Source organism: Camponotus floridanus, unplaced genomic scaffold, assembly GCF_003227725.1.
Source record: "Camponotus floridanus strain SB8 unplaced genomic scaffold, Cflo_v7.5 scaffold70, whole genome shotgun sequence".
Taxonomy (NCBI): domain Eukaryota; kingdom Metazoa; phylum Arthropoda; class Insecta; order Hymenoptera; family Formicidae; genus Camponotus; species Camponotus floridanus.
In genome coordinates this window covers 929,818-943,719 of record NW_020229839.1, presented here as the reverse complement: position 1 = coordinate 943,719, position 13,902 = coordinate 929,818, and the positions used below count along the sequence as shown (strand labels likewise).

Here is a 13,902-nt window from a genome sequence, read left to right as displayed (position 1 = left end):
TTAAATAATCACTTTAGCTTATCTTGTAATATAGATATCTCTTAATCATTGAACTGATCATTTAAACGTAATAAAAATAAACCTATAGAGATAAAGCAAATAGAACGAGATTAAACTAATTTATGCGCGACTTCCTTCTTGCCCCGTCTCTGTACAGCGAGAGAATCGATCTGTTTACGATTTGCTAAGTGTCCATCGTTGTCTCCCAACGTGCTGTTAACTCAGGTAAATAGGACCTAGAGAGGTCAAGAGACTGAAAGAGAGAGAGAGAAAGAAAAAAAAAACAGAGATGATATAAAGAGCGAAAGAGAAAGTATACGCGAGTAAGCCAGCAGGAAGGCAGGCAAGCGAACGAACGAACAACAATGTGTAGTTCACTCAGCTGATACCTAGCGCATGGCACAGAGGTGGTGTGAAATACAAAAGACCTTTTTGAATTTTTGTTTGGCAGAAACGGCCTGCGCCCGTCGCGCTTCTACGTCACTAAGGATAACATGATGGTGATGGCGTCCGAAGTGGGCGTCTATGATACTCCGTCCAGCAATGTAGTCCTGAAGGTAAACGAAGGAAAATAAGCGCATCCCAAGCACATCGGCCGGTCTCACCGAGAGGGGGAGGAGAGTGCCTCTCTCTCTGTCTGAGGCGGAGACAGCTGACTCGCAGTGTTTAATGATTTATATACCGACGAGTCTCAGTCATCCCCCTCATATGCTCAATCTTTTTTTCCCCCGCCCCTATTCTCTCATCTCTCCGCGCCTTTTTTTCTACATTTCTCCCCAATATAGAACAATCTCGGCCGCTAGAAGAGCAATCAGGGAGGCGGCCTAACCGGGGGAAGTCGGACCTCTCTCTCTGTAGCCTTCAAGGATCCCCCAAGGAAACGAGGATGAAAGAATCTGCTGCTCGTGTACAAAAACAATGCTTGCGCGTTTTTAACCGCGCGACGAGCCATTTTGTATTTTTTATTAATGCTTGAGAATTTTGTTGCACGAGATGAAACTCTCGACGATGATGCTGCGATAGCACATTGATCGACGAGAGTGATGATCACACTTTTTTTTGACTTTTATTCTCGCGTCAGCCAAGCTCTCAAGCCAACATTTCTAGCTTCGATAACACGTTTTTTTTGCCATCATTCTTCGACAGTTCGCATTTCGCCTTATCGACCGATTATTATTGTGTCACGAAACAATCCGCTTTGGCCTCCCGCTGATTTCTCATTAGAGAAATAACAGAGGAGGCGAGATACGGTAGAGCTTTCTTTATTGGAAAATTCTCGGTAATAAAATTTATGGGACACGAGATCGGTGGTACATAGCTTGTTGATTTCACGGAATACTGATTTTGCAGATATTTATGGCTTGTTAGGCTGCATGCTTACGCAAATTTTGAGTTCCAGAGGTCTTTGGTTATACAGAGATCGTTGATCATGTACGTCTCTTTGGTTATGTATGTTACGTCCTTGGCTAGGTTGGTCTTGAATCTATGGCGTCTTCGTTCTGGGATGCAAGCGTATCATCATGCGATTTATTAAATCATCTTATCTTCCATCTATGTCTAACAAATATACGTTATTCATTATATCTTAGAATTTCTGTAGGAAGCAACAAGCATATCATTTCCATCTTCTCTCGTATTAAGAATAACAAGATATTTCTCTTAAATATATTATTACATTGAAGTAACTGATCGTAATCACAGCCTGATAAATAAAGTTCTGCCACACTCATGAACAAGTACAAAATATTTTATGTCATCGGACGATTTTGCGCGGATTCGCTAGATCTCAAATATTGCCGAAACAATGTAATGTACTGGCATTCTGCCTTTATGTGATGATAGTGATGATGATCAACTAATGCTAGCTACTGGTTGATCATCGTCGACTTCATCCACGATTTAAAATTTTTTCCCTTTTTATTTAAACGTAGAAATTTCACATTTAAGAATTAAAGGAATATCGATATCTAAAGAATCAGTAAAGGCAGACTGTCATCATCGTTTGATCCGCAATACCTTCGCTGTACTGTTAATATTATACGTATGTATAATAGAGCTAATCACATATATCGTATTTTATTTATTTTTTGATCATGTATCATGTATAATGTATAATTTGTCATCTAGGGACTAGGTTTGTATAGAGCTGTAGGACCGTCATCCAGTGCTGTCATATGAATGTCGATCATCGACGTGTCAAATCCGTTCTATGGCGATTATCGGTGTACTCTTTTATTTGCAGAGTCGCTTGAAGCCTGGCCGAATGCTTCTCGTTGATACCGAAGAGAAGAGGATCATACAGGATGTTGAGCTAAAGCTGCAAATCGCTCGAAGCAGACCTCATTCCAAATGGCTCAAGGAACAGGTAGCTAAACGCGCACTTTTCGTCAACCGTAATCAATTATTCGTGATCATATTGCATTATATCGTGATTATAAATAATAATTATAATTTTTCTATTTTGAAAACGGTAAAAGCTTTGAGTTCTCGGTATTTAAAAAGAAGATTATCATTTTAAAAAAAGAAGATTATCGTTTTAAAAAAAGAAGATTATCGTTTTAAAAAAAGAACATTGCAGAAATTTTTTTTTATTATACTGTTTCTTGTGTGTGACGTGGACACATTCTGTATATATAAATTATATTTTTGTATATAAGTGTACAACTGATGCGTCTGCATGATCCTATAATTATATTTGCCAGCGCGAAAAACAATCTAATGAATTTTTTTGTTCTTTTTTAAATTAATCAATTGACTAACTCTCCTAATTAATACATCCTAAAAATCCTTAAGAAAAAAATAAAGAAAATATATAACTCGGCAATTGATCTTAACAATTAAAATTTTTAATAACAATTTAGTTCACGTTACAATTTTTATCAAGATTATTCTTGTCAAGAAAAAAGTGTTCTAATACAAAATTAACTTTTTTCTTGCATCGCTGCACGTGCTGTTACCGTCATATGCAGAGGGTGAGTCGTTCATACAACTTTGAATGTGTTCTTTTTATTTCAATGTAGTATGTACGTAGATGTAGTAGTATAATCGAAGAATATAATAAATTGGTATAGTAGGTAAGTAGCGATATAGTAAAAAAAATTATAAATAAATAATACAATTTGATACAGGAAAATCTTGGACGATTCTTTTCTGCATGAAAATATCAGTCAGTCTATCATATATGTCGACTAATGTCTTGTCCTTTCCTTTTCGTCTTGTCAACTAATTTACTAATTATTTAATGAACTACTAATGAAATGTTTTGTGTGTGTTTGAAAATTTTTTTGTCGTAGAACTCAAAAGAAATTTCTTTTTTTTATTTACAGTATCAATTATTCTTGAATCCCTGCGAAAAAAATATTCTTAACTTTGACTAATAGTTAGCGATGTCGTGTTTGTTAACGTAGATCACTATGGAAGAATTGCGTGCCGCGGATGCTAATAATGTCGATGCGGGAGACATAATTGGAAATGATCTATCCGAGATGACTATTGCGAAAAATGCCCTTAATGGTATAAACGAGGTCTCGGCAGTAAATAAGGTCTGGAGTGGCGATAAGCGACTTTCTCTTTACGGTTACACTCTGGAGACCATCAACCTTCTACTTTTACCCATGGTGCAAACCAAGTAGGCATAAATTCTTTTGATTTTTTTGATTATATTATCGCGCTTTTCAATACGAAAATGATGCTATTTTAATTGCTCGATAAATATTCAAATTTCAGAAAGGAAGCGTTAGGATCTATGGGCAATGATGCTCCCCTGGCATGTTTGTCGGAATTCCAACCATTATTATACGAATATTTCAAGCAATTATTTGCACAGGTGCGTAATAAAAATTTGATTATTCATAACTCGATGTACATTTCGATTAACATGTGTATACTAATTAAAAGAAAATTTTAAAATATTTAATTAAATACGATCAAATATATATCTAACACATGCGTGTGTATTATGCTTGATTCACACAATTATGATTTTCATAATCAGGTGACGAATCCGCCAATCGATCCATTTCGTGAAAAAATAGTGATGTCAATGCTCTGTCCCATCGGGCCTGAGAGCAATATTCTGGAACCGAATGAGGTGCAAGTGCATCGCTTGTTTCTGCCTCAACCAATATTGTCCCTGAGCGATCTCGAGATTCTTAAACGCACGACGCATCGCGGCTGGCGAACAAAAGTAATCGATATCACTTACCCTGTTGAAGACGGACCCAACGGATTATTGAAGACGCTGAATCGTGTTAATAATGAAGCTAATGCGGCTGCCAGAGATGGTTATCAGCTCCTTGTGTTATCCGATCGACGAGGTGGTCCTTCAAGGTAGGATCTGAAATTAAATATTGAAAAAAATTTTATTAATAAAAAATATATATGATTTTAAAAGAGAGAAAAATGTATAATTTTCATTATTTTTTGTTAACTTTAGAGTTCCGGTTAGCAGTCTGCTGGCTCTGGGTGGCGTTCATCATCATTTGATCGAAGAAAGACAACGAATGAAAGTCGGTCTTATTTTGGAAACTGCGGAGGCTCGAGAAGTTCATCATATTTGCGTGCTACTTGGATATGGAGCGGACGCCATATGTCCTTACTTGGTATTCGAAATGGCGAAAAATCTGAGGGCGGATCATGTTTTCGATGAGACCTTCACCGACGATGTCATTTATAAAGTAAAGCTTAATAAAATGAGAATATTTGTGTCAAAATGCCGTAAACGTTAATTTTCTTCTTTTATTTGTATATGAAAAAAATAATCGTTTAAAAATCGCAGAATTATGCGGAGGCTATGGAACGAGGAATTGCAAAAGTGATGGCTAAGATGGGAACCTCTACTTTGCAATCTTATAAAGGAGCGCAGATATTCGAGGCAGTTGGATTAGCTGACGAGGTTATCGATAAATGCTTCAAGGTACACCGTATTTTAGAGTAAAATTATAGAGAAATTTCTATATTTATCATTCTTTATTTTTATATATCATTGTTTTATTATAAAATAACTTTAAATAAATATAAAATAACGTTAAATAAATGTAAGATATATGCCGAATTTTTAAAATATAAATTTAGATAAATTAATTCAGATTTAAAAAAGATATTTTTTCATATCTTTGGGGATGCAAATGATTAGTAATTGGATCCAATTAATGATTATTTAATGATTCAAGTTTCTTGATGATGCACCTCGGCCGATAATATTATTTATGTCATTATGTAATAAATAGTAATAAGTAATATTTTAATGTTAATTATATACGAGCTCAAATTTTTTAGGGCACTCAATCTCGTATCGGTGGAGTGACATTTGAGATTCTAGGCAAGGAGGCGTTCGAAAGACATCAAATAACGTACTGGGAGAAACCCATGGATCTGTTAGTCATTCGTAATCCTGGAATTTATCATTGGCGATCTGGTGGTGAAAAACATATCAATGATCCCGTCAGCATTGCTAGTTTACAGGTAACAAACTTTGAAAACCTATTTAATATCTTGCTAAAACATCGACAACTTACATTTATCATAAAAAAGAAAATAGTTAAACGATCACTATTAAAAAAAAAGCACATACAAGACTAAAATAAGAACAGACTTTTATGAAACCCATTTACTTTTTCAATATTGAAAAAGTAAAAGTTATTTACGCTGTGAATATCTGTAAAATTTTTTATTAATATAAATATTTAACACGTTAAAATAATTATTATATAAATATTTAACAATTATAATAATATCTTATTCCACAATTTTTAAATTTTCTTATAGTATTATATTTTTACTAGAAACTATATAAAGGATATTTTTTGGTCATCTTTTTCCACAGGATTATGTCGTTTCTAAAAGTAACTCGGCTTATGAAAATTATCGCAAAACCACGATGGACGTGGTAAAAGCTTGCACTCTACGCGGCCAGCTCGAATTGAAAAAATCGCGCGATCCGATTCCCATTACGGATGTGGAATCTGCGTCGGAAATCGTGAAGCGCTTTGCGACCGGTGCGATGAGTTTCGGCAGCATCTCCATGGAAGCTCATGCAACTTTGGCAATCGCCATGAATCGTATCGGCGGCAAATCGAACACCGGCGAGGGCGGTGAAAATGCAGACAGGTAATAAAAAGAAGATAGAAAAAGGATAAAGAGATCTAATTAATTAAAAATTTAAAATTCTTACTACTGATTATTATCACTAGTGACACAAAAATCTCCGACTAATTGCCACTAACCAATATTCAATAGATATCTCAACCAAGATCCGGAGTTTAGCAAGCGCTCATCCATCAAGCAGGTAGCGAGTGGCCGCTTCGGCGTAACTGCTAGCTATTTAGCAAATGCGGACGATCTACAGATCAAGATGGCGCAGGGTGCGAAGCCTGGCGAAGGCGGCGAGCTGCCTGGTTACAAAGTCACTGCGGAGATCGCCGCCACCAGACATTCGGTACCCGGAGTAGGTTTGATATCACCGCCACCGCATCACGACATCTATTCAATCGAGGACCTGGCTGAGCTGATCTACGACCTCAAATGCGCCAATCCGAACGCTCGCATATCCGTCAAGCTCGTGTCCGAAGTCGGGGTTGGCGTGGTCGCTGCTGGCGTCGCCAAAGGCAAAGCTGAGCATGTAGTGATTTCCGGTCACGACGGTGGCACTGGCGCCAGCAGCTGGACCGGCATCAAGTACGCCGGATTACCCTGGGAGTTAGGTATCGCCGAGACGCATCAGGTACTCACCCTGAACAATTTGAGATCGCGCATAATCGTTCAGGCGGACGGTCAGCTGCGTACCGGTTTTGACATTGTGGTGGCTGCGCTGCTTGGCGCGGACGAGTTTGGCTTCAGCACTGCCCCGTTGATCGCTATGGGCTGCACGATGATGAGAAAGTGCCACTTGAACACCTGTCCAGTGGGAATCGCTACGCAAGATCCAGTACTAAGGAAAAAATTCGAGGGCAAACCAGAACATGTCATCAATTTCTTCTTCGCGCTCGCTGAAGAGGTATGATAATTTTATTTTTTATCTTATCATTTATATCATTTTTATCTTATCTGATATTATATTCATACGTTTTTATTTGCATTTTTTAATCTTTATACGTTTCTAAAATTATAATTAAATTAAATTATATTAAGATGTTAATTAAATAAGTTTCTTGTATTGTAAAATTGTAACAATAAATATCAAAAGTATGTATAAACTTTAATTCATAAATATAAATAAATATTATTTCAACGTATTGTGATTTCTTTTAATCTCATTAATTTTTAATATTATTACAGGTACGTTCACACATGGCCAATTTGGGCATTCGCAAGTTCCAAGATCTGATTGGACGCACGGATCTCCTTAAAGTACGCGATGACATTACCGTTGAAAAAGCTAAAACTCTGAATCTTAGCAATGTTCTGCGAAATGCGTTGGATTTGAGACCCGGCGTAAATATTAAGGGCGGCACTTTGAAACAAGACTTTCAATTGGAGAATAGACTCGATAATAAACTAATCGAGCTGACTGAACCTGTATTGAATGGAGAACAGGCTCGAATCGACATTGAGATGAACATTAACAACGAGTGCAGAGCATTTGGATCGACATTGAGTTATTACATAGCCAAGTAAGTTTCTTAATTTTTCTTTACAAAATTGATTTAGCATTTTTATCATTGACCAAATCATTTTATGATTTTACTTTTTTTTTTGCAATTTTACAGACGATTCGGAGAAGCTGGACTACCCGAGAATAGTATCAACATCAGAATGCAAGGCTCTGCGGGTCAGAGTTTCTGTGCTTTCATGGCCAAGGGTATACACGTCACTCTTGAAGGCGATGCCAATGATTACGTCGGCAAGGTAAATATCGCATGCGAGTTGCTTCAATTTTTAAGTTTATAAAAACCTGCACATATAATTTTATCTATTCATATAGTATATATTCATTGTATTATATTTATTCGCAGGGTCTCTGCGGAGGTGAAATTGTCATATATCCACCAAAGGACTCCGAATTCAATTCAGAAGGGAATGTGATTGTCGGGAATGTTTGTCTTTACGGTGCCACTTCTGGAAGGGCTTACTTCCGTGGTATCGCTGCCGAGAGATTCAGTGTACGCAACAGCGGGGCAATCGTCGTAGTAGAGGGTGTGGGCGATCATGGTTGCGAATACATGACCGGTGGTTGCGCCCTGATTTTGGGTCTTACCGGTAGGAATTTCGCCGCCGGAATGTCCGGCGGAATCGCGTACGTCTTGGACGTGGATGGTTCTTTCAAGAGCAAATGCAACCCTGAAATGGTAGAGTTATTGCCGCTCAACAAGTCTGAAGAAATCGCTTATGTGAAGCAATTACTGGAAGAATTCATCGAGAAAACCGGCTCATTGATCGCGCAGGATTTGCTTGCTACATGGCCGGAACCGACCACAAGATTCGTCAAAGTTTTCCCGTATGAGTATCAACGAGCTCTCAAACAACTAGAGGAGGACAAGCAACAAACGAATGTGATTAATGGTGATGCCCAATTGACAAATCATAAGATTAAAGATATAGAGGATGCGATAGAAGACGCGGAGATGGCGCAGCGCAAGCTGGATAAGATCAAAGGCTTTATGAAGTATTCGAGGCAAAAGGTCATGTATAGACCGGCCGAGAAGCGTATAGAGGATTGGAACGAGATCTACAACTTCCAGGGTGTCAGGAAGACTCTGCGAGTGCAAGCGGCGAGATGCATGGAATGTGGCGTTCCGTTCTGCCAAAGCAGTCATGGCTGCCCCTTGGGCAATATTATTCCGAAGTGGAACGATCTCGTATTCCATCAGAACTGGAAGGAGGCTCTCAATCAATTGTTGCAGACTAATAATTTTCCTGGTGAGAAGATTTACAAGAATTTTCTTGTTAAATCTTGTCAATTTTGTAAAAATAGATTCTATTTTTAACAATCTACAGGAAACTTTAAGTCTATTCTTTACATAGATAAGAAAATTGATATCTTCTTCATCATATATATAATATATATCAATTTTTTATTAAATTTATTATTTAATAGGATTTTTTTATTTATATATTTTTTAAATTATTTCCTCTTTGTATTCTATTTTTACTTGTTATTTTAATTAATCCATTATATAGATAACTATATTTAATTCTTTGATGAAATAATTTAGAGTTTACCGGAAGAGTTTGTCCTGCACCTTGCGAGGGCGCATGCGTCTTAGGGATCTCTGAACCACCTGTGACAATCAAGAATATCGAGTGTGCGATAATCGATCACGCGTTCGAACAAGGTTGGATTGTTCCTCATCCGCCGACCAGAAGAACCGGACGAAAAGTTGCAGTGGTGGGATCCGGTCCCGCAGGATTAGCAGCCGCTCATCAACTAAACAAAGCGGGTCACACAGTGACCGTATTCGAGAGAAACGATAGAATTGGTGGGCTGTTACAATATGGCATACCGACAATGAAGCTTTCCAAAGAGGTCGTTCAAAGAAGAGTCTCTCTCCTAGCCGCAGAGGGAATTACTTTCAGGACAAATGTTAATGTCGGCAAAGATATTACAATGCATGTGAGCAAACGCATATGACATTTTTTGACAATATTATGTGTATTATATAAATATTATATAATATTATATATATTATATATATTATATATATATATATATATATATATATATATATATATATATATTATTATGTGTATTTATACACTCAAAAAGTAAACTTTAAATAATGATTTTATGTTTTGCAGCAACTTCAAGAGCAATATGATGCAGTATTGTTAACTACAGGAGCGACGTGGCCACGAGATTTGCCTATTCCCGGTCGGCAGCTAGAGGGAATTCATTTTGCCGTGAGTTTCTTGGAACATTGGCAGAAGAAACAGATGGGTAACGCGACACCACTTGACATGCGGCTAATGGCCAAGGATAAGGATGTCGTCATCATAGGTGGTGGCGACACCGGATGCGATTGCATAGCAACCTCGCTGCGTCAGGGCGCCAAGACGATCACGACCTTCGAGATTCTGCCCGAACCACCAGGTCAAAGGGGCAAAGATAACCCGTGGCCCCAATTCCCACGTGTATTTAAGGTTGATTATGGCCACGAGGAAGTATCCGTAAAATTCGGTCGAGATCCGCGTAGATATAGCACGCTAAGCAAGGAATTTCTAGATGACGGAAAAGGCCACGTATGCGGCATCAGGGCAGTATCCGTCGAGTGGCGAAAGGACGAGAGTGGCCGATGGAAGATGGACGAGGTGCCGAATTCAGAAAAGGTGTACAAATGCGATTTGGTACTACTCGCCATGGGCTTCCTCGGCCCCGAGAAATATATCGCCACAGAAATGAACGTCGAGTTGGATGAGAGGGGAAATTATAAGACTCCGGCTGGGAAATATCGTACTAGTTTACCCGGAATATATGCGGCAGGCGGTTAGTATAATTTATATCTATATAATATTCGTATATGTGCTAAATATATAATTTTGTAAAATTATAAATTACGCAATGGAAAGGAGAATGAACATTACATACAAAAAAATTTTATTTTTTTAAAATCTTTTTAATTTTATTAAAATTATTTTTAATTTTATTAAAAAGATAATTGAATTTTTGCATCAATAATTAAAAAAACATTATCTTGTAAAATTATAAATAATCTTTGAATTTTGTATGTAATGCTTTCTTAAACATTTGGCTCATGATACAACATTCTGTTGTACATTTCTAATTGCAAAAATCATTATGAATTAAGATAATAAGATAAAATTAATAGTAATAGTTGTAAAATCTTCTGAATTTTTTTAATATATTGCTATTAAATATTTTTTAAAAATAGATTGCAGACGTGGGCAATCTCTCGTGGTATGGGCGATCTCGGAAGGGCGAATGGCCGCGAAGGAAATTGATTTGGCCTTGATGGGAGAAACCGGCCTTCCTGGAAGCGGAGGTGTTATAATCGGCGTTAGCGCTTAAGGGTCTTCGCGACGGATGTTGGTCTTCCAGTTAGAAAACAAAAAATCCACCGTGTGTATGTACCACGAGAAAAGGGTTGTGTCGAGTCTTAGAAGGCAGAAGGAGAGTCCTTGGAGATCTAAGGATGCAGATCCGAGATCTAAGGATTCGAAAATTCCAAGAATCCAAGAAAATACGAATCTAGAATAGAGTTCAGAAATCTAGGAATCCAAGATGTAAATCGGAAATAAAAATCCAAATTTCTAACAATCCAATAATCTATAGCTCCTAGCATGCGGAAATCAAAGAATTTTCTCTTGAAACGAATAATAATGAATTTTTAGGGAGATTTTTGAATATTCAAAAAATTCTTTATTTCTCTTTTAAAACCTAAAAACCAAGAAGCTTGCATTCAATTTTTCCGACATTCAAGAATCTATAAATTTTAGGATTCAACGATTTAAGGATTCAAAAGTCCAACAATGAGAACATTTTGCAAGAAGCAAGTTACAAAAATATAACAAGAATTCAGTAAATTAAAGATCTCTCCTAACATTTACAGATGCAAGAAACAAATCATTTCTAAGTTCAAAAATTCAAGAACTTAGCAAGAATCTTAGCAAGAAAATCAAGAATTTAAGAGCATGGAGATTAAGAAATCCTATAATGAACGAAACATTTGTTTGACAGGACGAAAATTCAACATTGATTAAGTGGAAGATAAAACGCCTAAGAAATTTTTGATTGCAAAAGTTTGATAAATCATAATATTTGCAGAATCAAAAATTCAAACTCTAATATTTGAGGGTACGTCAAACTAAAAATCCAAGAAATTAAAGAGTCTGGAATTCGAGCAGAATCTAAACAATTAGAAATATTCTCGAAGCACTTGAAGATCAAAAAATTCCAAGAATCAAAAAATTATCAATCTGACCTCAAAACATCAATCTGAGAATGTGATAATCAAGTGAGATGCGAGAAATAATTTTGTAGCACGAATCTCTCCGTATCAGTAATGAGAAGTAAATATAATACCTTCAAACGTAGTGAAGTCGTCTAAGCGTTTCGTTCAATTAAAATTAATCACATGCAAAAGAATTAAAGCTTCGAATATGAAAGATTCGCGAAAAATATCATAGGGAGTTGTAGCAGGATCTACATAAATACATGCGCGAATCTATATTAATAGGTATACTTTGTCAATTGAACAATTCTTTTTAACATACGTAATCACAAGTCTATTAAAAATAAAAATAAAGAGAAAGATATATCATTAAAAAGTATTATTTATAAAGTATATTTAAATGCAATCTTAAGCGTCTTTAGCTTTCTGATATAAATACCTAAAAAGAAAAACAGATATTTTCAAACAGATATTTTCAATTAATCTTGTATGCAGTTAATCAATTATCTAAATAATTATAAACTATTATTTTATGAAACGAAATGTTCGATTATAATTTTTAATGAACTTTAATACGTAAGTACAAAAAGTATTCGTATATACGTTATATTTTATTTTCTACATTTTTATTAGTAAATTCTTATAGACAATATAAGAACAAACAGTTCTTATATATACAAAACATTTATGCATCATTTTTTTTTTCCTGTAAATCTCATTGTGTTAATTGATATATGAACTCATTAATTATTATGTTATATTGATGCATTTTTTATAAAATTATGGCTACAAACAATGTATTTGTGATGTTTGTTATTTAATAGTATAGAAAAACTTCTTTACAATTCAAAAAAATTATGTATTTATTATCTCATTATTATCATCGGATATCAATGAACGTATTTTAGAAAGAAATTTCAAAGTTTTATATTTTATTAAACATTTATTTTGAACAAAAAGAATTTTATTAAACAGTTTATATTTTATTTATTATTTGAAAATAAAAAATATAAAAATATATACAAATTTATTGTTTGTAGAAATTTATATTTTTTTTCTTTTAATATACAATGCACAAAGTTATATAGAAAATTATGATATACGAATATTTTTATTAATATATTTATTTCTCATTTATTGTCGGTGTATGATGTTCACTAATATTTTTGGCGTTCAACTTTGATCCTGAGCATTCGCCTAGATTGCCTAGCAGCATATCATTATGAATCCGCTATCCATATTATTATTGATGAAAAAAGTTTACACAAGGCAAAAAAGATCATAGAATAGTATAAATAATAAGAGGACAATGTAGCACATGTATTATATGTATACGTCGTTCACCGCAATTCCATTAATTATTCTATCAATTGATTCACTGCTGAACTAAGTAGAGAGGAAACGATCATTTAATTCATTAATCACAAAAATTTAAGTTTTAAGCATATCAATAAATCAATTGTTCCTTAACAAAATGAATTTATGGAATTTCTAAAAAGTATACTTAGGATTGTAAAGTATACTTTGTACGTATTAAGAAACAAGATAATATGGAAACAAAAAATGAACAAAAAAAATTTTAAAGAGTTAATTTTATAAAAATTAAATATAATTTAAACATAAAATGCTATATTGTAATTCATCATTTTATTATATAATTGAATTCAAATGAATAATCCAAACTTTAAACATTAGATTTGGTCATCGCTTTTTAATTTAAAATATTGTTATTACAAAAATATATATATATAATGCAAAAATGAATTCATATTTGGGCTTAACATAGCGTGAAGTAAATTGGCAGTATCGATTAAAGATTAATGTCAACGAATAGTAATTTAAATGAGTGTCTTATTTTTTCAAGCTAAAAAATATATTGTGTTAAATTACACTCTATAAACTGCACTCTTAAAAGCGTCGTTTTAAGAACAAATTATTAGCGCTTCTAATTACCATTATTTTTGTAAGATTCATAGTTCTGAAAATAAGAAATAGTCTATATAGCTAGATCTTAAATTATAAATTTGTCACTCAAAAGTAACTATCGCTGACAAAT

The 13,902-nt window shown here is 34.9% G+C and overlaps 1 protein-coding gene across 5 annotated transcripts in view; it reads left to right on the top strand.

The window, feature by feature from the left end:
• Positions 1-11,212, top strand: part of LOC105259420 (putative glutamate synthase [NADPH]) — a 30,985-nt gene extending 19,773 nt beyond the window's left edge. For 3 of the 5 annotated variants that reach the window (XM_025413876.1, XM_025413877.1, XM_025413875.1), the window contains exons 10-26: positions 452-557; positions 2,243-2,365; positions 2,970-2,972; positions 3,408-3,628; positions 3,727-3,826; positions 3,995-4,329; positions 4,436-4,676; positions 4,778-4,915; positions 5,278-5,463; positions 5,825-6,108; positions 6,238-6,994; positions 7,276-7,610; positions 7,707-7,845; positions 7,953-8,856; positions 9,153-9,550; positions 9,736-10,420; positions 10,827-11,212. In XM_025413876.1, coding sequence (XP_025269661.1) covers positions 452-557; positions 2,243-2,365; positions 2,970-2,972; positions 3,408-3,628; positions 3,727-3,826; positions 3,995-4,329; positions 4,436-4,676; positions 4,778-4,915; positions 5,278-5,463; positions 5,825-6,108; positions 6,238-6,994; positions 7,276-7,610; positions 7,707-7,845; positions 7,953-8,856; positions 9,153-9,550; positions 9,736-10,420; positions 10,827-10,963 — 5,092 coding nt within the window. In that variant the 3' untranslated portion in view covers positions 10,964-11,212. The remainder of the gene's footprint in view (positions 1-451; positions 558-2,242; positions 2,366-2,969; positions 2,973-3,407; positions 3,629-3,726; positions 3,827-3,994; positions 4,330-4,435; positions 4,677-4,777; positions 4,916-5,277; positions 5,464-5,824; positions 6,109-6,237; positions 6,995-7,275; positions 7,611-7,706; positions 7,846-7,952; positions 8,857-9,152; positions 9,551-9,735; positions 10,421-10,826) is intronic. The other 2 variants (XM_025413878.1, XM_025413879.1) reach the window with 2 other exon arrangements.
• Positions 11,213-13,902: the final 2,690 nt, after the last annotated feature.